The sequence below is a fragment of the Actinia tenebrosa genome, unplaced genomic scaffold (genome assembly GCF_029948245.1).
Source record: "Actinia tenebrosa isolate PJP-AT-01 unplaced genomic scaffold, QUT_ActTen_1.0 PGA_scaffold7__59_contigs__length_16204524, whole genome shotgun sequence".
NCBI lineage: Eukaryota > Metazoa > Cnidaria > Anthozoa > Actiniaria > Actiniidae > Actinia > Actinia tenebrosa.
The window spans coordinates 4317163-4343663 of NW_028292584.1; the positions used below are offsets into that span (position 1 = coordinate 4317163).

The 26501-nt window shown below is 39.2% G+C and overlaps 2 protein-coding genes and 1 long non-coding RNA gene across 5 annotated transcripts in view; 2 read left to right on the forward strand and 1 right to left on the reverse strand.

Annotated features, from left to right (window-relative positions):
* Positions 1–5: 5 nt before the first annotated feature.
* Positions 6–2328, forward strand: LOC116298382 (small ribosomal subunit protein uS17). The gene is made up of 4 exons (XM_031706805.2): positions 6–83; positions 687–818; positions 1432–1637; positions 2164–2328. The coding sequence occupies exons 1-4, from the start codon at positions 72–74 to the stop codon at positions 2294–2296; spliced, it is 483 nt and encodes a 160-aa protein (XP_031562665.1). The 5' UTR covers positions 6–71; the 3' UTR covers positions 2297–2328.
* A 324-nt stretch (positions 2329–2652) lies between these two features.
* LOC116305232 (uncharacterized) lies at positions 2653–25546 on the reverse strand. The gene is made up of 28 exons (XM_089039881.1): positions 25250–25546; positions 25110–25152; positions 24973–25026; positions 24659–24736; positions 23776–23881; positions 23015–23032; positions 22838–22905; positions 22655–22748; positions 22235–22304; positions 21937–22055; positions 21395–21534; positions 20803–20932; positions 20449–20505; positions 20273–20325; positions 19901–19943; positions 19665–19728; positions 11547–11722; positions 11154–11226; positions 10519–10811; positions 6777–10156; positions 6334–6420; positions 6026–6090; positions 5839–5928; positions 5519–5611; positions 5208–5292; positions 4632–4744; positions 3823–3987; positions 2653–3301 (listed from the first exon to the last, which is right to left on the reverse strand). The coding sequence occupies exons 1-28, from the start codon at positions 25363–25365 to the stop codon at positions 3235–3237; spliced, it is 5940 nt and encodes a 1979-aa protein (XP_088896007.1). The 5' UTR covers positions 25366–25546; the 3' UTR covers positions 2653–3234.
* The window catches only part of LOC116308610 (uncharacterized), a 176160-nt gene continuing 168191 nt past the window's right edge, over positions 18533–26501 (forward strand). Inside the window, exons 1-2 of one of the 3 annotated variants that reach the window (XR_016121695.1) lie at positions 18533–18801; positions 21397–22233. This is a non-coding gene — a long non-coding RNA (uncharacterized LOC116308610). Of the gene's footprint in view, positions 18802–19215; positions 19627–21396; positions 22234–26501 lie in introns of those variants that run through there. The other 2 variants (XR_016121694.1, XR_016121693.1) reach the window with 2 other exon arrangements.

Below are 26501 nucleotides of genomic sequence, written 5' to 3' on the forward strand. Positions count from 1 at the left end.
TTGATACCCGTGTTGCATGCTGGGATAAGATCCGGGACACCACGTGGTTGGGTCTCTTTTCAGTGGCAGCCATGGCGGAACAAGTAAGGACTAAAATACTTCCACTTTAAACAAAAAATAAACCACTAGAGCTACACCCAAATGCCCTAAAAATATCCAAATTAAACGCTCCCATCATCCTTTTATCTATATGTGAAGTCGAATTATGGGTTTATAGTTATGAAACTATCTTTTTTTAACTTTGAAAAACCATGTGTTTTGCTGTGGCCATGTTGGACAAAATTTAAGAATGTGGCTCGATCACGTTTACGAGGGCTTTTTCAACATTTGTGGGGGTTTTGATTCGGTATTTAGCCATAATACTAAAATGAAAGTAAAGTTTATATGATTTATCAATAAGTTTGGGTTTTGGTTAATGGCTTTGGTAACGTTTTCCGTGCTTACTAAGGAGTTGTGTGAGCACATTAGTGTTTGGGAAATTCAAATATACAATAAGGCATCGATCTAGTCTTGTTTTCCAATACTTATAGGTACCATCCATTTATTAGTCCTCGATGAGAGTTTTCAATTTGGGGGTAGGGAGGGGTAGACAGAACTAAGATGTCCCACATTTCCAATGGGCCTCTCATTTCCTCTATTAAAATACAGCAATAATTAAAGTAACAAATTCTTCATTTAATCCTCAGACCGAGAGGGCCTACCAGAAACAGGCACCCATCTTCCAAAACAGAAAGCGCGTTCTTGGACAAGTTCTAGGAAAGAAGAAGGAATTACGCTATGTCAGAAATGTTGGTCTAGGATTCAAGACACCTAAAGATGTGAGTATTGCATTCATAATCACATTTTGGCTGGTAGAAGAATGCTAATATGGGGTGGCACTTGAGGGTTCGATCATCAATTCACTACTTTTGAATCATCAATCTTGATTGTTGCCACACTTGTGTAAGTCCAAAAGATATCTCAAACCACAGAGAAAATTGGAAATTCTGGAGGAGAGGACGGTCAGAGAAAGAACAAAATTACAGAGTTTGTATGGAAGAAAATTGGAAGTTCCTGGGGGTAAGGGGGTCCTTTTACCAATTCCCTCTGTGGTGGGGTACAGATATTTTCTGGAACTACACATTACTGGTTTTCAATCATTTTCAAGACACTAAAATAACAAATGAAGTAATTGCCATGTTGGTTGATATACTGGTAGCAAAAGATATTGATGAACAATCTTTTGTTACGTTCAACCAACATGGTAGCAATGATAATCAGTAATAACTGTAAAAATGGAAGATACTGACTATAATCAGCATATATTCAGGTAACAATATGTTATGATTTTGAAATGGTGTAAAACAGTATTTTTTATACGATGCATCAAGACAATTTATCATATTTTTCCCTGTTAAGGAAATATCCTAACAAGATGTGTGCCCTTTTTAGGCTATTGAAGGTAACTACATCGACAAGAAGTGTCCCTTCACTGGAAACGTCAGCATTCGTGGCCGTATTCTTACTGGGGTGATAAAAAGCATGAAGATGAAGAGAACCATTGTTGTAAGACGTGACTATCTTCACTACATCAAGAAATACAACAGATTTGAGAAACGCCACAAGACCTTGTCTGCACATCTGTCACCTTGCTTCAGGTACAGTATTTCCATTTGACTGTTATTTAAGAAAACAAATGTGTTGTAGTAGATAATTTTATCACCATAAGTACAAAAGATAGCATACTGAAGTTTCGGACGTTAGTCAATGATTGACTCTGACGAAGGACTAACGTCCGAAATGTCAGTCTACTATCTTTCGTACCTACGGTGATAAAATTGTCTACTACGACACATTTGTTTCAACTTAAAAACACTGACGCAGTCCAAGCTAGTTCCAAAACTAGTCGTTATCTACATATCTGTTATTTTAGAAGGCATGTTTCTAACATTTTATGTATTCTCACTCAATGTTGAATCCTCCTGGTGATTTTGCAGCTTTTTTATTTTTTTCCCTTAACAAATCTATGATTTTTCCATTATTTTAATCCCTAATGGGAGAAGCCAAAACATTACAAAGGCATTTTTGAATTTTTTAAATTCAAATTTGAGGGAGGAGAAGTATATTCATATCTTCAATAAAAGACATGAAAAAAGATAACTTGTTTGTATCTTTCATCATCAGGGATGCTGCATTAGGAGATGTTGTAACTGTTGGTCAGTGCCGTCCCCTTAGCAAGACTGTTCGCTTCAATGTGCTCAAGATCGCTAAGGGAACAGGAGTCCAGAAGGATAAGAAACAATTTGAAAAATTCTAAACATGCTCTAATAAATTGCTGTTGTGGCTGAATGGTATCTGAATGTGTTTTTGGTAGAGGAAATATTTGGGTACACTGTTTTGGGTAGACAGAACATTTGGGTATCTTTTGGGTAGAGAAATATTTGGTTATTGTTTCATGGGTCATATTTGTGTTTATGGGTCCTTGATAATAACAGAACGTTGTGCGTCATCAATAACCAGCTTCACATGAGTTGTCTATAGTAGTGACTAAAAAGTATTTCAGAAAAATACCTTTTCCAATCTAAGTAAATTTAGAATCTAAACTTTCCTTTGCAAAATTTATACGAAGCCATTTTAGATTTTTAATATTTTAAACACAAATTTTTCAGAATATTGATTTCCTGGTCTATACTTTTTTATTTCTAACAAAAATAATAATAAATTATTTACATAATATATTATATATTTTCTCCCAAACTTTATCCAAAAATATGTTATATCCTACAAATTTTGATCTTTTGGATTTCGATTTTACATAAGTATGATAAATTACAAAATGATTAATAATGCTAGATTTCTCTTTTTACAACTTCCTCCATGAAAAATATATTACTAACAATATAATACAATTTTTTAACAGAATTTATATTCTCGTTTGAGCTAGGATTTACAAGTTTTACTCGGACATTTCCTGAGAAAGAATTGAAATTTATTGAAACATTTACCAAAAACTATGAGCATTCCTTTAAGATTTAGACCTGTACAAAATAACTTAGTCATTTTAGTGTCCTAGAGACAATAGGATGATGGCATCATTTCACTAATTTTCTTTCTTAGTTAAATTTATATTCCCTCATGAAAATAGTAAGACAATTGGTACTAATTAACTGAACAAAAGAAAGTGTGCAAGGGAGTCTGTCTGGTAGTAGAGGTCAATGACGCCATCATGCAACATCCTATTGGTTCAAATTTATATCACAATAATTGTGAGATGAATTCATGCTGTAGCAGTTCACATACAGAAGGTCTTGCACTAGGTTCCCTAAAAGAAATAATTCAATGTTTAAAGTTGTGAAGAATTTCTGAGAAATACTCATACAGATAGACCATCTGCCCAGGGAGCTAGTAAGAAAGGATGGTACAAATGTGGATGGAAGATTTAGGGTATTTCAGATAAAATGAAAGGTGAGAATTCTGTGGCACAGGAAGAAAAAAATGGTATCAATCAGGGGAAGGAAGAGAAATATAATCATTTTGCAAAGACACTAATATCACTGCCAACAAATCAATTTCCAACCAATTTACTCTGACGAAGGATTTACCCTTTTATCATTACTGTTTCATTAGAAACACTGACGCAGCTCACACTAGTTTTTAGCTACTTATCTCTGCCAACCAATCAGTTTTCGCTAATGCTCTCTGATGTTCTGTATAATCAAGCTTATATAACACCTTCCTTAGATATATTTTTCTTTCCTGCCCTGTGTGCGTCCTTGCCAAGGGGGGGAAAATGATCTGCTCGCAGAAGATATGCCAATAAGTAAGTACTTCCATGATATTTACCTGGTCATGCAAGCAGCAGTGAAATTTCTTGCAGCTTCAGAAAATGAATTATCGAGTTGAGGAACAGTGTTGCCATTACCAATAGCAAACATGGCGGCAAATGGATCCATGGGTGACCATGGTGGGTTCCCTGTGGCCATCTCATACACAGTGCATCCTATACTCCTGTAATAGACAAGAATTCATTGGGTCTTTCTCTGACAAAATGGAGTATCCAATAATGGATTGGAATCAGTTATATTGTGTAGTTTCAGAAAACAATGATCATGCTCTAAGGGACTGACCATTAGATCTTCAAGAAAAAATATATAAGTACAGCTTTAAAGATTGAAAAAAATAAATTATGTCCCCCCCTCCCCCTCAAAAATCTATTGGTCCGTCGGTGACCAGTGACACCATGGTGCATTGTGATAAAAGAATCTTTAATTTACCATTCCTGATTATGGGCTTTGTACCCAAGCTAGACCACAATGCTTCATGTTTATCAAACTCAAGGGTCAATGGATGGGAGAATAAAAATCTAAGGTCTGGAGGTTTATAAGTCATAGCACTGTGCCTAGAGAGATCTTACTCCAATGCTTCCATCCACAAGCTTAGGGAGGGGCCACATGACTCCCAAAAAATTAGCTTTTGGCACCAAAATTCATTTAAGAAATGTGGGATTCCTGTGGATTTTGCAGGAGAAAGTACATTGCCCCCACCCCCCATGATCAAGACCTCACTACACCCCTGCCACCATCCTTACACAAGGGTAGAGAACATACATTTCCTGGATCTGATAGATAGATAGCATGCAAAGGGTCACTAACCAGATATCAGATTTGGTGCCCTGTCCACTGGTCTCCTTGATGACTTCAGGTGCCATCCAGTAGGGTGTTCCTTTCATTGAGTGCATTATGCTACTCCTACTCAGGCTTAAACTCTGTAACAACAAAAACACCATCAGTTAATCAATTAGTCAAGAATATACCTCCAGCTATGGTAATGTTGGTGATTTCTAAAGCTTTGTTTTCCCTTGGAATCAGAACCAGAGTTGGAAGTGTTTACATCAGAAGTTGTAATGGAAGTTTTCCTTTTGCTTCATATGCGCTTACATTTATGATGAGTGGTTTTCACTTGCAATTTCACACAGAAACTTCTTCCGACTATGATTCCAACTCCGATTATGCTGCAAGTGAAAACCAGACTCACTGAGAGGAAGTGAAAGTGATTCTTACTCAATATGGCGAGTTATACCCATTGAAAGTTGGTTTTTCACTGTTGCCAGGCAAAAAATATGTAAAAGGTTACCAAATGATTATTTTAATTGATGGCAGAGAAAAGCGAAGTTTCAGCACGGAGCTTGCAGCTACAAGTTTTTGTAATATTAAAAACTTCTAACTTACCATACAGAGTCTTTTGGCACACCCAAAGTCAATGAGCTTAATGACTCCATTGGGCATTAACATTATGTTACCACCCTTGATGTCCCTGGGGACAAAATAGTATTATAAAATTATTTGTGAATTAGACAATATATGGCATCCATGTGAATTTTCAGTGGTACAGGAAGGGCTGCAGGCAAAAAAGGAGGAACCAAAAACAAGGCACACAGTGATTTTCAAAGAGTGGTTGACTGTAAAAGGGCACTTTACTTTAGGAGCTTAGGGGGTGCGCACCCCCTACAACCCTCTGGATCCACCCCTGTTCTACCTACCTGTGGATAACGTTTTTCTTGTGCAAGTAGTCCACCCCTGAGAGAATCTGTTTTGTATATCGCTGAAAGACTGGTTCCACAAAGGCTCCAAATCTGACAAAATGATATTGAAAATTTATTCAGAGGGATATCTTTCAAGGTTACTCTGAATATACCTGCGCTTTACCTGAATAGGTGTAATGAAGGTCCATACAGTAGTATGTAACATATTATGTTCCATAACCACGGGTAACATCAGTAATCACATTGAAATGATAGCACACGACACAGTACAGAATTGACAACAGCCATTAATGCAAGATTTGTTTTAAAAGTCTTACCTTTTCAGTGCCTGTGCAATTGAACCTCCAGGTACGAATTCCATGAAGATATTCACAACAGAATTGTCATCTAGACACGTTCCAATGTACCTGTGAAAACGAGAAAAATCATTAGAAAATGTCAGCAATTTTTTTTTAAATTTTCAAACGAAAAAGTTTTAAATAAAAGTCCTAATAAAGATCTTACTTGACAATATTTTGGTGGCGTAGAGACTTCAATAATGAAACTTCTTCTTGCAGTTTGTCGTATTGCTGGAAAACATAAAACAAATAAATTTATTATGGGAAACACCTTGATACCTTCATTCCTTATCTTTCACGATTGGAATTTAGCGTGTTAGGTTTTGCGGTTAGAGAAAAAACGGAGTATCCGGAGAAAAACCCTCAAAAAACCCGGAGAAAAACCCTTTGGGAATCGAGACTGTGACACAAGAAATGAGAGGCGAGTGTGCCACAGCTACGCAACCCTTGATCACTTGAGCTAAAAAGACTCACCTTTTCAGCCTCACTTTCATCTTTATTGTTTAGCTCCACTTGTTTGACTGCAATCATTTCACCAGTGTTAACTAAACCAAGATATACCTTAAGACGAAACAAAAGACGTTTGATTACAACAACACAACATTTAGATTTATCAAAGGTGTGGCCTCTGTCAAGAGTGAAGGAGTGACGACGTTCTTTTTTATGCGCGCACCTCGCGCGCACCACCTTTAAGTTTGGCGTTCGCAGAAGCGTAGGTTTTGAGGCCATTACATTTTCTAAAATCATTCTTCGAGGGTTTCAAGCGAGATTTTTCATTTTCATAGCCGTGAAGGCAATCAGTAAATTCTGATGAATGGGCTTAACATCTCATCTAAACGGTGGTGCAGTACGTGGACGTAGCACTTGCCACTCAAATCTTCATAAATTATTGATGTTGAATTATTCTATACACTTACGGTTCCAAAGCCTCCTTTTCCCAGGACGCTTCCCTTCTGCCACTGGAGTTCCTCACCACAGCTTGTTGCTGAAGACAAACTCCCAGACCCAGAGCTAACCTGACTTCGCACAAGCCCTCTTGAAGCGGATGGGAAAAAGCTTGGCATTGACGTCTCACTGCTGTTGCTATTAGAACGAGGTCTGAGAGTTGATCGACTATCGTTGCTACCGCTGTTGCTACTGTTGGTTGTGTTTGTCTGGGGTTTGTGAATTTGTTCGTGAAGGATGATATCAACAGATCCAGGCATTGTAACGTCATGAGAAGATGAACTTAAGCCATGGGGAAATGATTCTTGCGAGCTGAAGTAACTGTCATTACTTGCAGTAGTGGAAGACTCTGAGACGGTATACGATAATGACTCACAACTGACATATGAAGAGTCATCTGACATGATCTCCTCATTTAGGGCCGTACAGAATCTTTCTTCATCTTCTTTTTCACTCTGAATGAACACATCATCTGAGGCATCCAATTCCCACGGACCAAATTCAGGCATTTGCCTTACGTAACTCGTTGTCCAATTTTCTTCTTTTAGATTTTCCTTTTCGTATGTTTGTTTTTCAAGGTGGTGATCGGTATTTGACGAATTAGTATCACTTGACGTGACACTGGTTTCCTGGATGGTTCCAGTGTTATCTTGTTCAGATAAGCTATGATTGTTTACAGAAAGGTCATCATGGTGTACCTCTTGTGCGCTTTCATGATCATCATCTTTTTTAATGTGGTCATAGTTTTCTAAGATGTCTTGTATCAAGTCTTCCATGTCTTGGTCTGCTTCATCAACAGGAAATTTGAGCTGTTCTTCTTGATAGGTATTGTTAATGATGCCATCATCATTATCATCATGGTGGTCATCATCATCATCACCTTCACTCGCAAGTGCTTCAGAATCAGATTCAGGCGAAACCATCTTCAAACGTGGCATACACATATTAAAAAACCTTGAAAACATCCCACCATCTACTTCATCAACTCCTTCATCAAAAACCTCAATCTGTTCGTCTTGTTTGTCATCGTTGACAATACCACCACCACCACTAACATCGTCATCTTCATCACCAGTCACTACTTTCTCTTCTTCCATCAATTCTGTTTGTCTTTCCTCTTGTTTCACGAGTTCCTCATTCACTTGAGACGTCTCTGGTACCTCCAAAGTATAAGCAACATCTTTCTTTCCAGAACCTCCATCATCTCGAGTCCTGGGTGATACTGATACAGTACTTCGTGGGGATTCAGGTATCGGACCCTCCAAAGTACAAACAACATCGTTCTCTCCAGAACCACCATCATCTCCAGTCCTGGGTGTTACTGATACAGTACTTCGTGGGGATTCAGGTATTGGACTCAGGATAGAAAATTTCCTTTTTACTAACTTGGTAGTGCCTCTTGAGTCCATGGACAAAGTTGGCACCTTGTCTAAATCAGGACTCAGCATACCTTCCTTAATCTCACAAGCCACATTTGATGTTACGCTATCATAACCCGTGCAACCAAAAGACTGGTGGACTGAAATCTCTTTGAACATCGGTTCTGTTTTCTTTCCTTTTCCCTTTTTTCCTTTCTTTCCTCTTTTCCCACAAGACGATGACTGTTCTTTCCCAATGGTATTTTTATCATCCTTCTTTTTAGATTCTTTAGTGGAGGCTTTTTTCTTTAGTTTTCCTGAGTTAGTCTTCCTTGGTTTAGTCTTTCCTAAGCTATTCCCAATCGGTGGTTGTACTTCTGGTTTGAAGTTGACAGGTGGGACAGGCGAGGGGAAGGCATTGCATATTTGAACCCCAAGTGGTTGTTCCTCTGATTGGCCATCGTTTGACCACGCTGTCTTTAAAAACACTGGCATATCTTTCTTTAAAGTTTTGACAACTTCCTTAGCAGATTCAGTTTGTGGTTTCACTTCTCTGCTACAGTGTGGATTGGTAGTTTCGGTGCTAATGCTCTTTTCATTTTCTTCATTATGTTGTTGATCGTCATCCAAGCTTAAAGACTGTAATACAATGCTTGATTTTAATTCACCATGTTCTCCAGCAACGACCCTCTTGTTTTCCTTTCCGTCCTTATCTAGTTCACTAGCACCATCATTACACTCATCCACCTTATTAACTGTCACCTCCTGATCCCTCTCACTCGTTCCCTGTGTGATAGTATTCCCCGACTGTCCACCACTTTCCTGGACATTTTTCTCGATGACAAACGTATCTTCTGAATAAAACTTCAATCCATCCTCCAATTCCTTGTCATCCTTTGCAACAGCTTCAGAAACTTCATTCCTTGAGTCTTCAGGACGTTTTGGTTGAATCTCAAAAGACTCTTCAGAAACGATTAAGAATTTTTCCCTTAATGTTTGTTCCTGAGTTTCAACATCTAAATCAATACAGTTCTTAGAAATGAACTTTGGTTTAAGAAGTAACTTATTTTCTGGTAACGACTGTGCTCTTCTCGAAAAACGTTCTCCTTCTTCTGATGAACTGCCTTTTCTCTCAACACATTTTTTCTTGCCAGAGACACCCTCAGTTTCACCATCACTTGTCTCTCCATCTAAAGAAATCCAGAAAGTTTTCTTCTCAGGCAAACGATTTGTACATTCTTCACACTTATTAAGTTTTTCATTGCTTAAAACTCTCCCACATTTCCAAGTTCGGTTCACAGACTTATGAGTTTTGATGCCACCAAAGTCCACATAAAAAGAAACAGAGTTTTTCCTATTTTCGTCTTTTCTCGCTTCATCTACAATTGCAGTTCTCTCTTTATCGTCAACCATTTTATTCGTAACGTTATTCGTACTTTTTAGTTCATTGGTATTATTTTTCTCTAGACTTGGACTATTTTGCTCACTGTTGGATGTCTTCGTAGCATTACCTATATTCCCAAGACCTGTTTCTCCATTTTTTGTACAAGGAATCCAAAACTTTGATAGATCTGTTGTAGAAAATGTCTGAGTTTTACAACAATCATCATCGTCATCACAACCTCCATTTACTACGCAATCGTTACAGGAAGAATGTGTTTCTTTGTTTTCTATCGAACTGGGTTCTTCCGCGTTGTTTTCATTCTTTTCCTTGATACTACCAGCAAGAAATTCTTCATCCTTTTTGTCTTTAACTGTTTCTTGGTTAATATTTTCTCTGACGGTATTTTCATTGTTGTCCAATTCAATTTCCTTGTCATCACTTTTCTTGTATTCCAGTTTATTGTCCGCACGGGGGGAGGGTGGGTAATCCAATTCCAGCCCATTTTCCTCACAGGGGGAGGACGGGGGTTGAACAATGTCTCTGTCTTCTGAGTCAAAAACAAATATCTTGGCCAAGGAGGGCTGACATTTGGAAGGACTTTGCAAGTTATCTAAAAACGGGACAAAAAAGAATAAGTTAAAATTGACTTCAATGCTGTACCTCCATGGCTGGCAAACTGTGTAGCTAATGATTTTTTTCGTTATTTAGCTTGACTCTCTCCATCATTGTAGCGGTGTTTTACAGTGTAGTGCGTTTTACAATGTGCCTTTTTCCCGCCAATACACGCGCTTACGTGTTTCATCTTCAAAGTTCCCCTTCATACCTAGAGCTTTAGTAAAACTTTTGGGTGAAGCCACTTGTGTTTTACAGTAAAAATGGAAAGGCATTTTAGAACCATGCATCCAGATGTCCGTTTAATGAAGTATCCGACAAATAGAGGTACATTGTACATTCTATTCTATTTTTACTCACCCAAGTCAAGAACATCTCCAACCAATTCATGTCCAGGATACAAAGAATTCCTGGAACACTCTTGTCTGGTATCTGCAGGAGACGTCCTTCCCTCTCTTGACAGAGGAGCTAAAGTCTTTGGAAGCTTTATTCTCCCTGAGCCTTGTAACGACGAATAGTCAGACATCCTGCTCGTAGATTCATATGTGTTGGGTGTCAGTGGTAAGGATGATGGGTTGTTAAGAAGTCGAAAACGTTGAATAGTGCTGTAACGATTGCAAGGTGATTGGAGTGGTACATCACTGTGAAGAGCACTGATGAGAGATATGTGTATGAGAACATATATGAAATATATATTTGTACTGCGGTTGTATTATTGTATCAAATTGAGCTGATTCTCGCAGTATATGAAGCAACTTATGCAGCTGCATGAGTCTTGAACCCGTGCCCTGGCAATTCCGGTGCCAATAGCTCTAACCATTAAGCTACCAAGTCTCATATGAGACTTCAAGGACACATTAGGCGGGTTTATCGGCCCGATAGAAGCGAGAGCAAAACAATAATTCATTATATAGTCAGGTAAGAGTATGTTGGTATAGAACATGACAAAGCTTCCTGCAGGCCAAGAGGCACTGTAATGAAAAATGATAGTATACCTTGTTATTCGTAGTTCAATATTTTTGATGGATAATTTCGGAAGCTCCCATTCTTGCCTACAACTTTGCAAACCTATGAAGTACATCATAATAAGTATCAATATCGACGCGGTTACCATGACAACTCAAAGGGAAGGGAATTCATAGTTGCCATGGTGATCAACGTGAAGAAGTTAAAGATTGATCACCATGGTAATCACTGGAAGAAATGTCTTAAAGTTTTGCAATGACAACTTAGTGTAACCATGGTTATGGGTTGGAATGGTACCATCTCCCTTTCCTGGAAAACAATGCATTCTTGTATAGCTATGTTGTTTTCACCCAAGCTAGACCAGAATGCACTTTGTCCTGCAAAGGAACAAAGACCATAGAAAGGATTATACCAAAAATTACCTGCATTAGCGGAGAAGGAACTAATCTGTCTTGTTTGACTCCTGTACTTTATCCTGTTGCTGTCACTAGGGCTGGTCCCTGGCGGTCGCGGTGCCATATAACCAGGGGTCTTATTAGTCATAGACTGGCTTCTCCTAACATGTTTGGACTTCATCTTTGGAGGATGTGGCACTTGACTTAAATAAAAGCAATTTAACAGAAAATCAGTTTAAGAAAAAATAAATCATGATGTGGTCATGGCAAGTCTGTATATGGAGGGGGATGAATTGGAAAGCTATACTCTGCTATGTTACAGTATTGAACATGTGTGACGACAAATGTACCCTGCTTTCTTTTGCTCTGCCATACCTCCTTTAGGGCACACCATAGTCCAACAGTCATGTTACTTCAATGGTTACAGGGCTTAAAATTTAGCATATGTAACCGGCGGCAAGGCGCTCAGCTATGAATCAGATTGCAAGTGGTTTTGACAAAAGAATTTATTGAAAAATTCACACAACTTTACAATACATGAAAAAAAAACGGGAACGAGATTACAGGATATCTCTAATGCAAACAAGAAAAATATTTACAATGAGATAAAATAAATTTGTAGCTTATCTAAATAGCTAAAAAGTTATGAATAAAATACAGTTTTGCTGGATATAAATAGAAACGGAAATACGTAAATTACGTCACAGGTAATTTGAATATTGCATACTGATTAGCAGTGTTTACAATACGCGAGTGAAAATTACTAGGTTGCAAAGTTTAATGTACAAGTCGGTAAACCGTTTAAAATGAACTAAACCAATGGAAAAAGCAATAGGAAAAATTGACTAGAGGTTAACTATGGCTTTAGGTAAGTATTTTAACCTTTGTTTATGACAAACTAAGAATTACACGGTTTACTGAACACGCGGTCGCGACAATGACCTTGAGTGTAGAGTTTAAGTAGCGAACAAATTAAAGGTTGGAAAGAAAAGGTCTTTTATCCCGCAGTGAAGGCTATTTATCGTAGTAAAAAGGTTAAACAAGCGAGTAAGGCGGTAGCGATCCTATAGTAAACGTTTTAAAGAGTTTAAAAGACAAGATACACTCAGCGTGATTACTAAATTACTACTGCGTGAATAACTTTGTACTAAATTACGCGCTAATGCGACTAGCATTACAACAACATGAAACGAATGCTTAACAAATATGTAGAAAATCTAAGCTATAAAATATAACGACTAGTTAACGATATTAACATAGATTTGTCCTAAATCTATCCTAGGTAAAAGTGTAAAAGGCTTCAAAGATTCATACCTTTACATCGTAGAGAATTCCTTGTCTTGATATGTGCAACGTCTTCAAGAACTTTTACTACACTGATTTAAGCTTAGTTTGGGCCTATTTTTATGGAAAAACCTGCATTCTTAAGACCTTACACATCCTACGCAATGTTGCACGCCCTAGGCGCAAACAGGATGTCCCAAACACGAACTTACGTAAACAAGCGCCAAACCTAGGCATGACTCACTGTAATGTAATTACGTACGGAAATTATTTCTTGCTTACGCATTTTCCACGCAAACAGTTAACTAAAGAATTACATTCCTATGTGTACACGAGGCATTCCTAATTAAAAATATAGATTTATGACTAAATAATTACTGTCCAAAATAGTGTCTTTTGACTCTGTCACACTTGCCCCTCCTTTTTGTTTGCTTCGTCCTCGAGCAAATTCAGGAACAATGATACGCAGGTGGACTCGTCAGTGCTGAAGTGCGGATCTTGGAAGATTATAGAGGTTGCTGTGTTGGCCTGCCGTTGTCCTTGTGGAACGTCGGAGTACAGGTGCAGCCAGTTCTTCCTCAGACGCATCATCACTATCATCATCATCATCAGGTTCAGCTGGTTCTGTCATTGGTTGAAAGGCGATTGTCATTCCTCCAATGTCATCTTCTTCATCTGATGATTCTGGCGATGCAGTACATGTTTGTCTAGACCTGTCAGCTTGCCTGTGTCATCCTCGTATCTCCAGCATTGGTCTTGGACACACTTGCATTTCTCCTTGACTAACAACTTTATCTCCTCCATGTCCATCAGCTCTTTCAACGACATATGTATTGTTGTCTCTTCGTTCGACGATTTTGTACACTTGGTTGTCCCATTTATCTTGAATCTTGTTTCTTCCTCTGACTTTACGGTTGCGAAGGAGTACTCGCTCTCCAACTTGTAGTGGTTCAGCCAGTGCTCTGCCCTTCTGGTCATGGATCTTCTTTCTGACGGTAGCAGCTTCCTTCAAGTTTTGTGTCACAGTGGTATAAGCTTCTCGTAGACGAGTCTGGTGCTTGGTAATCCATTGCTGGTTGTCTACTGTCACTTGTCTGTCATCATCAGGAAGTAGAATGTCCAAAGGTAGCTTGGCATCTCGACCAAACATCAGGTAAAAGGGTGAGTATCCAGTCGTTGCATGTGGCGTAGCATTATAGGCGTAACATAACTCTTTCAGGTGTTCAGGCCACCTTCTTTTCTTTTCTGCTGGTAGAGTTCTTAGAAGCTCATGTAGTGTACGGTTGAATCTTTCGCACTGCCCATTTCCTTGAGGATGATAGGGGGTTGTCCTTGACTTCTTAATTCCATACACTGCACACAACTCCTTGACTAGTTCTGCCTCAAATGACTTGCCTTGGTCAGAGTGTATTCTTTGGGGGATTCCATACACAAGGAACCATTCTTTAATCAGGGTCTTGACTACGGTTGTAGCTTTCTGATCACGGGTAGGTACAGCAATTGTAAACTTTGTGAATACATCTGTTAACACGAGGACATTTTCTCTTCCATCTGTTGCAGGCTCAAGCAAGGTAAAATCCATCGCTAGCACTTCCAATGGCCTAGTAGCTAGTAGGCTGCCCATCGGCGTCTTGACTGGAAGGTAGGATCCTTTGGCAATGACACATCTTTCACAATTTGAGATCCATTGCTTCACATCTCCTTGCATACCGGGCCACCAACATCTTTTCCTCAAGAGCTGTTCTGTCCTGTCTTGTCCTTGGTGTCCACATTGATCGTGCGCACCCTTCAGTACTTGTGATTTCATTGATGTGGGGAGTAGCAGTAACCGCAGCTCTCTTCCTTGTCCGACTCCTGTACGGCGGTAGAGAACTCCATGGCTTTCCTCAATCCTGTTCCAGTGACTAAGCAACTTCCTTGTATCCCTTGTCTCTTGTTGGCTTTGCCTTTTACTTGGCCGACGTCCAAGGTTTCGGTAGTGGAGGAGACGACTGATACATGGGTCCTCCTGCTGTAGTTGTTGGATCTCTGTGAGAGGTGTGGTTGGGAATGAGGTTGCTTGCTCCTCCAGCGCACTTGTCTCTGTGTTGCTTATGAACGCTGCTGATACCATCAAATGTTGACGTACCTCTTCTGGTAGGTCTGTAGTATTGGTAGAGTAGGCTAGGGTACTTCTTACTTCAACTGTGGTTGGTTCTTCATCTCGGTTGATGCGACTTAGAGCATCTGCATTCTGGTTGTGACGTCCAGGGTGGTACTTGATGGTGAAGTTGAAGTTTGCTAACTCTGCAGCCCACCTCTGCTCCACAGCTTTCAGCTTACTCTTTGACTGTAGGTATGTCAGCGGGTTGTTGTCTGTGTAGACGACAAACTTCGATCCCAGCAGGTACTCCCTGAACTTCTCACATACAGCCCACTTCAAGGCTAGTAGTTCCAGCTTCCTCGATGAGTAGTTCTCCATGTTTCGCTCTCCACCTCTCAGGCCTCGGCTGGCATAAGCGATCACTTTGACTCTTCCGTCCTGTTCTTGGGACAGCACGGCTCCCAATCCTTCGTTGGACGCATCCGTCTCTAGGATGAAGGGCTTGGTGTAGTCCGGGTATGCCAGTACTGGTGCTGAGGTTAGTAGATTCTTTAACTTGTTGAAGCTCTTTTGGCACTCTTCTGTCCACAGTACGCCAATCTGCTTCCGGGTGGTCTTGTTACTTCCTCCGCTCCCGAGCTCAGCAACTAACTTGTGCAGCGGGCCTGCCATTTGAGCGAACTTGGGGACAAATCTTCTGTAGTATGATGCGAAACCAAGGAATGATCGCAGATCGCGCACTGTCTGGGGGACTGGCCACTCATTAACTGTCTTTGTCTTTTCAGGGTCTGTCTCGACACCGTCAGCAGAGACCACGTGCCCCAGGTAGGACACCCGATCTCTGAAGAGTTGACACTTGGCTGGTTCAACCTTTAATCCATGATGCTTCAGCTTACTGAATACCGTTTCCAACCGCTCAAGATGTTCTTCAATGGTGGATGAGAAGACTATGATGTCGTCCAGATAGACCATCAGGGTGCGAAGTATGTCCTCTCGGAAGACTCCTTGCATCAACCTTTGGAAGGTCGCTGGGGCATTCTGTAGTCCAAACGGCATCCGAGTGTACTGAAACAAACCCATGGGCGTTGTGAACGCAGTCTTGTGCTGATCATCAGGATGGACTTCAACTTGATTGTAGGCTGATGCCAGATCTATGGTGGAAAAGTACTTTGCGCCACGCAGTGCCTCCAGTGATTCCTCTATCCTTGGTAGGGGGTACTGATCACGCTTGGTTTTCTGGTTCAGCTTCCGGTAGTCGACGCACATCCTCGAGGCTCCAGACTTCTTTCGTACAAGCACTATTGGGGAGGCATAGTTACTCTCACTTGGACATATCACTCCTTTTTCTAGCAAGTCTTGTAGATGCTGTTGCACCTCCTGGTATTGGTTTGGAGGAATCCTTCTGTAACGCTCTGTGACAGGCACATCATCGTCTGTGTAGATGCGATGATATGTTGTCTTTGTACAGCCAAGGTCCTCCTTACATGAAGCAAACACCTCTTCATTTCTTTCGAACATCTGGAGAGCTTTCTCCCTCTGAAGTTCCGTCCCGGGGAAATGTTCCAGGGTAATCCCGTGAGGGGGTGTCTGTATCCTTTGCCAACGTACTTTGCCCACAGCTTCCCGTTGGGGTGGCATCTGAGGGTCAGCACTAAGGTTACAGCACACTGTCACCATGTTATTCTCGTGTAGGAACTCCAACTGCTCTCCTCTCTTGACCATCTCTCCCTCTCGCACAATTCCAATCCGCGTCCTCGGCTTTAGCCATATGTCCTTTGCCGTCTGGTTGGCAACTCTGACATAGTAACACGTCTTGGTAGTATCCACGAGAGTACTGGCCACGGTGAGGTTTCCTTCTACTGGTACACCAAGGGGTTCGATCACAGCATCAGTGCCCCATGATGGGCCTGTGACCAAGATATCAGATTCTGTGAAAGCAGGGACCCAGACTTTGTCTGAGCCGGCTACTTTCACGAACCCAGTTTTACGTTTACTCTTCTTCTCTTCATCTTGCAGGATCTGTTGGTATTGGGGCACCTGCCCAAGAACGTTGGTTCCCAGTAGGCCAGGTACCCTCCTCTGCATTACTGTAGTGGCTGCTGTGTCCTTCGTGATGAAGATGCCGCACCCAGGGACCACCACTCCTCCGATCTCTACTGTAGCGACGATATATCCAATGTAAGGGATGTCCAAACCGTTAGCTCCTCGCAGCTGCAGTAATCTTGTTTCAGGGTGTAGGTCTCCTAGGGTTGGCTGTAGCTTTTCCCTGTAGAACGACTCGGTGATGAGGGTAACCATGGAGCCCGTATCCACTAAGCTTTTCACAGGTACTCCGCCAATCCTCGCCACCACTGTGGGACTTGTCCCGACAAACTTTTCGTTCTGAAAAAGAGAATTGGAGCCACTACAGTTCCTCTCCACGGCGTGGCTCACTGCCGTGGAGAGCTGGAGTTTGACTCCTTCTGTGGTGCTGCTGGTGCCTTGTCTTTCAGGGGCTTTGGGCAGTTCGGCCGAAGATGTCCAAGCTCGTGGCAGTTGTAACATCTCCTCGGACCACGTGGGGGACTTCGTGGTGGTGATGGGCTTGCTAACTTCATGGTAAGTTGGGTTAGCAGCTTCTGCTGCTCATCCAGCAATTTTTGTTGCTGCATGAGCTTCTCCACCAGGGCCTTCTGTCCTGCTGTAAGCTCTTGGATGGCATTTACTTGGTTGCTCTCCACCAACACCTCCTTGGCCGCTGCATGGCGATGTGTTCCTCTATCTGTGTCTTCCGAGCTACGATAGGCCTCTTGCCTCACCTCGTTGAAGGTCTTCTCGGGATGTTCTCTGATATAGCGCTTGAGATCCCTGCGCAACAGGTTGTCACGCAAGTTCTCAACGAATGTGTCTCTGAGGTTCTGGTCCTTGTTTTCCAGGGCTCCTACGTGTACTCTGGTTATGTGCTCCGCCATCGACATCAGGGCATGGGCAAAGTCCTGGATGGGCTCCCTGTCACCTTGTTTTCTGGCGAAAAACCTCTGGAGAAGCTGGGTCTTGGTGAGCTTCTCCCCGAAGACGTCTCTTAGAATCCTGAAGAAACCCTCCGGGTCTGTCCAGTCATCCGCAGGCCTTAGTCGAACTTCATCTCGAGCCGCTCCTTCTAAGCTATGGTACAGGAAATCCACCGCCTCTTGATCAGTTAACTTCTGGGCAGCCACAGACCTCTGTGCATCTGCTATCCAGTCTTCAAGCACCTTGTCGTCTCTGCCACCAGCATACTTTCTCAGCTTCTTCTCCCTTGGCACTGCCACTTTCACCACTGGTGCAGGAACAGGTTGGGCAGGGGGTCCTCCTTCAGCCTGCATGCCATCCAGCTGTGCCTTGAGTGCAGCCAATTGCTCTGTGAGTGCAGCCACAGCTTCTTCTGCCATGATTTCAGTCTCGTTCCCGTTGGTAAATAATCAGTAACTACTAATGTCAACTTTCTTGCAATCCCACTTCTGACACCAAAAATGTAACCGGCGGCAAGGCGCTCAGCTATGAATCAGATTGCAAGTGGTTTTGACAAAAGAATTTATTGAAAAATTCACACAACTTTACAATACATGAAAAAAAAACGGGAACGAGATTACAGGATATCTCTAATGCAAACAAGAAAAATATTTACAATGAGATAAAATAAATTTGTAGCTTATCTAAATAGCTAAAAAGTTATGAATAAAATACAGTTTTGCTGGATATAAATAGAAACGGAAATACGTAAATTACGTCACAGGTAATTTGAATATTGCATACTGATTAGCAGTGTTTACAATACGCGAGTGAAAATTACTAGGTTGCAAAGTTTAATGTACAAGTCGGTAAACCGTTTAAAATGAACTAAACCAATGGAAAAAGCAATAGGAAAAATTGACTAGAGGTTAACTATGGCTTTAGGTAAGTATTTTAACCTTTGTTTATGACAAACTAAGAATTACACGGTTTACTGAACACGCGGTCGCGACAATGACCTTGAGTGTAGAGTTTAAGTAGCGAACAAATTAAAGGTTGGAAAGAAAAGGTCTTTTATCCCGCAGTGAAGGCTATTTATCGTAGTAAAAAGGTTAAACAAGCGAGTAAGGCGGTAGCGATCCTATAGTAAACGTTTTAAAGAGTTTAAAAGACAAGATACACTCAGCGTGATTACTAAATTACTACTGCGTGAATAACTTTGTACTAAATTACGCGCTAATGCGACTAGCATTACAACAACATGAAACGAATGCTTAACAAATATGTAGAAAATCTAAGCTATAAAATATAACGACTAGTTAACGATATTAACATAGATTTGTCCTAAATCTATCCTAGGTAAAAGTGTAAAAGGCTTCAAAGATTCATACCTTTACATCGTAGAGAATTCCTTGTCTTGATATGTGCAACGTCTTCAAGAACTTTTACTACACTGATTTAAGCTTAGTTTGGGCCTATTTTTATGGAAAAACCTGCATTCTTAAGACCTTACACATCCTACGCAATGTTGCACGCCCTAGGCGCAAACAGGATGTCCCAAACACGAACTTACGTAAACAAGCGCCAAACCTAGGCATGACTCACTGTAATGTAATTACGTACGGAAATTATTTCTTGCTTACGCATTTTCCACGCAAACAGTTAACTAAAGAATTACATTCCTATGTGTACACGAGGCATTCCTAATTAAAAATATAGATTTATGACTAAATAATTACTGTCCAAAATAGTGTCTTTTGACTCTGTCACACATACAGTACGTATTGTTTATCATGATAATGTCTCACCTCTCATCACTCCTACTAACACCTGAAAGGTGGGTGGTAGTAAGGGTGTCTCCTGAAATTTTTCCTATTGAAAAAAATTAAAAATTATAAACTTAGTGTGTTACTTGCCAGAGCAAAAATGGTATGCCAACATTCTCTTTCCCATATTCCCCCCACCCGGCCAGCTGGGGGGTAGGGAGTATGGCTTTGGGAAAGGACATGCGTAGATGAAGGCAAGAGGTCTACTATGCACTTACTGGGTGAAGTCTGTTTCTTGGCTCTTGGAGACAAAACAGATTCCTGAGAAAGAAAGTTAAGATACACACAATAAGATTAAAAAAATAAACAAAATCAAGTACCAAGAATTACTAAATAGACATCTTTAGCTGACTTGTGCATATAATATGTTTTCCCATTTCAGATCATACGTCATTCGCTAGAGTATCATTTCTTTGTTTAATGGTTGTGCACGAGAAGACACTTGAATATGGATACAACTTAAGCAAAAAATCTTAAGAATAACACTTCTGTTCTGAAATGTGAATGAATGAAAATTATGCATTCAGCTTTTTCATCCCACATTTTGGACCAGTGATGAAAATAAAAGTGGAAACATTTGGAATACTTACTGGAACATTTTCTTTTATTGTATTTACTTCATCATTCACAAGTCCTGTTGGAGCTAAAAAAATAAATGAAAAAAAGCTACTTTATAAAATATCAAGAAAAAGATTTTGGATTTTTTAAAAATTTTATTTATTTTCATTTTATAATAACTAAGACTATGAATTATATATTTTAATACCTGAATAAGAGCACCTTAATTGGGATGAGGCTTCCCTAGTCTGTTCCACCCAAGCTTCTAAAAAAAATTATTATAATTATAATGGATCCATGCAAATGAGATGTAAATGAGACATGTACGACAAGCATTGTTTCAACCCGATAGCCTCACTTGTATGATTCTTAAACAAAAGAATATTGCATTGTGGCTCAACAATAACAGCTATTAGTAGTAGACTAATGAAAAGGCTAGTTTTCTCTTATAAACTGTGTAATGGTTGAGGAGTAACACATCACTTGAACGTTAAAATATTTTAAAATTTGGCTGCAAATGGTATGAATTAAATATGAAGTTTCCTAGATTGAAAATCATTACCTTTGAGAACCAATTTTACTTTTCTATTTTTACAAACATCGACTGGAGAATACCCCTGGTCATCTACTATCGTAACATCAGCACCACTGCTGAGAAGAGCACTAGAACACCTCTCATGTCCATGGGCTGCCTGTGCATTTTTAAAAAGTAGAAGAGTTAATTTTTACAGAATGACGTACAGATGATGATAAGGGTGGTGCTGATGGAAGTGCTTGTGGTGATGTAAATGATGTTGATAGTAATAATGATATATTATGGTGGTGTTGTTGATGATGATGATTGTGATGTTAGGGATGATGATGATGACGATGAAGGTGATGTTAGGGATGATGATGATGATGATGATGATGATGAAGGTGATGTTAGGGATGATGATAAAGTTGATGTTAGGGATGATGAAGTTGATGTTAGGGATGATGATGAAGGTGATGTTAGGGATGATGATTATGATGATGGTGATGATGATGAAGGTGATGTTAGGGATTATCAAGAAGGTGACTTTTAAATGATGATGAGCAGTAATGATTATCATTATGATGATGATGAGTAGGTTAATTAATATAATGTATAACTATGTATTCCATCAACTTACAGCTACATGCAAAGGTGTCTGGCCAAGCTGTCCCCTAGCATTCACATCAGCACCTCCATTAATCAGTGCAAGAAGAACTGGACGGTTATCATATCTTGATGCCAAGTGAATTGGATGATTGTTGGATTTATCTGACAACTCTTAAGATTTAAAAATAGACTATGTTAATTATTCTTACAAACTTACCATTAATTTTATGAAGGAGTATAAGTTCTTTAAAGCTAAAGATAGTCTGACATGAACTCTAATTAATATTGGGAGTTGTAAAAGTTTTGATGTTGTAACCCAGTAGTTACCGTGATTGTAAATGAATTTTTGTAAGCCAGTAACTACTGGTGTTGTAAAAGCTTTGATATTGTAACCCAGTAGTTACCGTGATTGTAAATGAATTTTTGTAAGCCAGTAACTACTGGTGTTGTAAAAGCCTTGATGTTGTAACCCAGTAGTTACTGTGATTGTAAATGAATTTTTCCAAGCCAGTAACTACTAGCCTTGATGTTGTAACCCAGTAGTCTGTATGAGTCTGTAAGTGGTTCACTTACCTAACTTGGAGTTGGTATCCTCAATAATCAAGTTGGCCATATCTTTTGCTTTAGGTCCCATGTTGTGTGTGATGTAATGCAGTGGACTTTTACCATCACTGGCAGTAATAGAACAGTCACTAGATGGGAAAAAAACAGTATGACTTTATATTAGGAGACATTTTTGTGATGTTTAAGCTACACATTAATATCTTAAATTCTCAGACCCTGACCCCACCTGTTCCAACTCCCCACCCCCTCATGGGGGAGGCAGACAAGTAAGAATATTTTCTGGAACTAAACTATATACAAAACTTACGCTTTGTGTTGTAATAATTCTTTGACTACTTCAAGAGGATTATATCCCTTCTCTGCTATATTCTTCTCAACTAAAACACATAGTTAAACACCAATCAGCTATAATAAATACTCAATTTTAAGGTTTTATGTTCAGTTATCAACCACAAGGCACAGTTATCAACCAATCAGAAAGAGCATATACAACGTGACTATAGAGAGGTTTTGTACCATCATGTGAAGGCAGCCATGTTGGATAGCAGGAACAATACAATGATGTTTTATATGAAAAAGAATTCAATTTCAAAGAGCAATGGAATCGTATTGTTCTGCCATCTAACCACAGGCAGTCCAAGCTGTATTATGGGTGCCAACATGTGATGGTGCAAAGTCTCTATATACTAAAATAGATATATTATATGGTAGCAGCAAGAGGGCATACTTTTTTCAAAGAGATTGACATCTCTAGTTACAAGGAGGAGTGGTGTCATTCCATCAGCATTTTTACAATTTACATCAAGACTGGCCTGTGACGACTGCAAAAAATAAAAATCATTTATCATTTATCATGATATAGTCTTTACACTATTAAAAGTGAATGGCTCTAGTCATAGTTTCCACTCACAAGTAATTGTCTAAGTATTTGTAAATTCCCTTGCCAGGCAGCTTGCAGCAAATGCCGATGAGATGTACCTAAGAAATAAAAGAGAAAATATGGTTATTATTGATATATCATCAATGATTATTAAAATCAACCTATAAATTTTAAAAGCAACTATATATCACTGATGTAAAGTCTCACCTTGCCTTTCTACAGAAGCTGAAATGAAAAAGAAAAAGGTTCACTCAGAAATAATCACCTAATATTGAGATTTGTCTGCACTTTTCTCTCACCTCTCAGGTTTGATTCCTGGACTTAGCATCACATGCGAGTAGAGTTTGTACTAGGTCTCTCCCTTGATTGGTGGGGTCTCAGGTTTGATTCCTAGACTCAGCATCACATGTGAGTAGAGTTTGTAAGGTCTCTCCCTTGATTGGTGGGGTCTCAGGTTTAATTCCTGGACTTAGCATCACATGCGAGTAGAGTTTGTTAGGTCTCTCCCTTGATTGGTGGGGTCTCAGGTTTGATTCTTGGACTTAACATCACATGTGAGTAGAGTTTGTTAGGTCTCTCCCTTGATTGGTGGGGTGTGGGTTTGATTCCTAAACTCAGCATTACATGTGAGTAGAGTTTGTTAGGTCTCTCCCTTGATTGGTGGGGTCTCAGGTGTGATTCTTGGACTTAGCATCACATGCGAGTGAATTTAAAGGCCTTTCTCATGATTCAAGGGTTTTCCCAATTCTCCAATTAATATCTTCCCTTCATAAAATTTACCCCATTAAATCAAAGGTAAATTACAGCCTGTATAAGTGGCTCTTGGGAGGGAGATTGGGGAAGAGGGAGAGAGGGAGGGTTATCCCCCTCCCCAGCCCTTATCTCCATTCCCCTCTCCCAAGTAGAGCTGCTCATGCAGGCTAATCAAATGTAATCATTACAGATCATTCATCTAAAAAGTGCCTTACCAAGCAACATTGGAATCATAGAGTCTGGAGCCAAGTCAAAAATTGACTGCCCTTGATCATTAAGTAAAGTAATATCTGCGCCATAGTTTAATAGCATCTTAACGATCTATGAAAAACATAAAACATGTGTTACTCAGTTTAGGGTCCCCCGGTTCAGCCATAGCTATTAACTCTGGTTCAGCCTATTACATCATTCTACAGAGACTGATATTTTTATGAAAGGAGCTTGTGTCACTGTTGGAGCAGAACATGTGAAATGGCTGTGAAACACCTGTGAAATTTGGGAACATGTGAAACGGAACATGTGAAATTTCATGATTGAAAGCTTAAAACACGTGAAATTTTGAAACATGTGAAATCTGACATGTGAAATTTGGGAACATGTGAAACGGAACATGTGAAATTTCATGAGTGAAAACTTTAAACATGTACATGTCGCTGACTATAAAACAAGCTAGATCAATGGCGTCCACAATTTAGGGGTATATATTAATGGTAGTGTTGTAAATTGGCCAGGATATTTTTGAGAGGGGGCTGCACTTTTTTATATATTTCCACCTAATAATAATTATATAGAGTCCCAATAGTAAATTATTACATATAAGGACATTAATATTATTCATAGTACTAATATGTCATGTCATAAACATGATGGTAGCATGTGAGTCATTCAACACCATAGCTTGTCCATGCGGCAACCATGCTCTTTTACATGCTGCAACCATGTATTTGCATCATGTGTATAACAACCTAAATGAATTCTTAATTTTCAGGCAACTACACAAAAATATTTACACCAGATATATAAGAACGAAAGGTCTTTTGCACTTCATATGCTGTTTTTAAGTACTAAAACTAAACAAAAATAATCTGATAATCTTACATTTACATGGTTTCTCGAAGCTGCAAGAACGACAGCTGTGTTTCCAGTGGTCTTGTCCTTGTAATTCAAATTCACGTTCTATAAAAATAAAGTATTAAAGATAATAATCTTGACTTTGCAGTAGGGATGAAGAAAAATCAGAAAACAATATGACGAATGATATCATAATAACAAATAACTTTATAATGATTAGTAATAACGTTATGTTATTAGCGAATGTACATTTCATAACCGAAGATTTTTATAACTCTAAACTTATTTTAGCCATATTTCTTTAATGTCTATGCTAGCTAGGTATAAATAAGTTTACTTACAGAATTTTTAGATGAACGAGCTAGAAAATTTCGTATTCTTTCTTCTTCTCCATTCTAAATAAAGAAAACAGATCAACGAGTTTATTTTAAGGCTTCACGTCGCTTTCAAATGGTACACAGTTTTGTGTAGATAATACCTTTGCAGCTTTGAGGAAAAGATTATGTAAGTATTCATTCGCTCTGCAAAAAAAAAAAAATACAAAATATACGAATTGAATGAGGTTATATTTGGAGAAAGACTGAAAATTCAATTTTCAAATAAAGTAAATAAGCAAACCTTCCGCCATTATAAAAGACTCTTGTGGATAACTCGTGGTAATGCGATAATAAATTTGGATTTCGGTACGATTTTGCTCGTACTTTTTCCCCCTTTGACTGTCTATCCTTCGCCATTTTTTAAATTACAGCTATTTTGTACAACCAAAAGAAACTTTTACCACCTCCATTAAATTAATTTGGAAAAATTATTGATCAAAATTGAGATTCAAGTGCGAAAGGGTCACTTCATGATTTAATTTATTCATGTAGGTAATACGAGTTGTATATACCCAAACTCCATGGCAACACCCAATTAGAGATGCCCATTGGGAATAGGGACCACTACGTCATCTTGCCGCCAAATTTACGGTTCTTGCGTGTTATACTTTTAGGATACGTGATTATGATAAAATAAAACTGTTTTGTCCCGCACTTTTGAAAGCATTGTTTCACTTATGATTAGTTTGTAGTATTTTGACTTTAACGCGTCTACCAGACATGGACACAAGTTTACTAGCCCGCGTTCATTATACCGGCTGAACGCAGGCTAAACTTTACCGAATAGACTGTAAAATTTCGTTAAGTTTGATAGTTTTCTCCCATACATTTACATCTTTGTCTCACTAGCCTTGGCTATTTCTTGAAAAGTGTCATGTCTTTAGGTAAAAAATAGAAAAGCTAAATCACTGAAAGTTCATAAAACTCATGAACACGTTAAAGGTTTGGATGAATATTGAAATCAGCCAAAAATTCATTACTTCTGAATAGTTGCACCCCAAAAAAAATACAATTTGAACAAAATAAACAATTTTTTTTTAAATCTACATTTTATAAACTAGCTCTGAATAAGGAAATTCACGGTGAAAGAAAAATAAAACACATTCAGTTCAAAATCACGCACAACACATTGTTTTAGTGAACTATTATTTTGTTAACTTTGTTAATAATTTTGACGAATTCTTTTCCTTTTCTAGAGTATTAATAAACATTGACTTACCTTTTGCTTTCGTATTTAACTCTTGGAGTAGCATGTTCAATAGTAAAGTAAGGCATATTGAATCAATACTGATACAAGTTTGTGACCTTCCCTCGTAGTAGCTTCCAATTTTCGTAAGTTATTTTGCAACACAGGCGAAGCGGCTTCTCACAAGAAGTGAGTTCATAAGAGTGCATAGAGAGTATACTGACCAAAACGTTTCGTGTACTGAACTAATAAAAATGTGTGCACGTCCCATGTCTTTTATAACAAGTCTTGCGTGTTTCTCGTTCTA

Coding starts and splice junctions, on each gene's coding strand:
- LOC116298382 (XM_031706805.2), top strand. Junction 819..1,431: donor GATTCAAGACACCTAAAGAT/GTGAGTATTGCA, acceptor TGCCCTTTTTAG/GCTATTGAAGGTAACTACAT. Junction 1,638..2,163: donor CATCTGTCACCTTGCTTCAG/GTACAGTATTTC, acceptor TTTCATCATCAG/GGATGCTGCATTAGGAGATG.
- LOC116305232 (XM_089039881.1), bottom strand. CDS start 25,365: ATGGCGAAGGATAGACAGTCAAAGGGGGAAAAAGTACGAGCAAAATCG. Junction 22,305..22,654: donor TGTCAATCTCTTTGAAAAAA/GTATGCCCTCTT, acceptor TATGTGTTTTAG/TTGAGAAGAATATAGCAGAG. Junction 10,157..10,518: donor TGGAGATGTTCTTGACTTGG/GTGAGTAAAAAT, acceptor TCCCGTTTTTAG/ATAACTTGCAAAGTCCTTCC.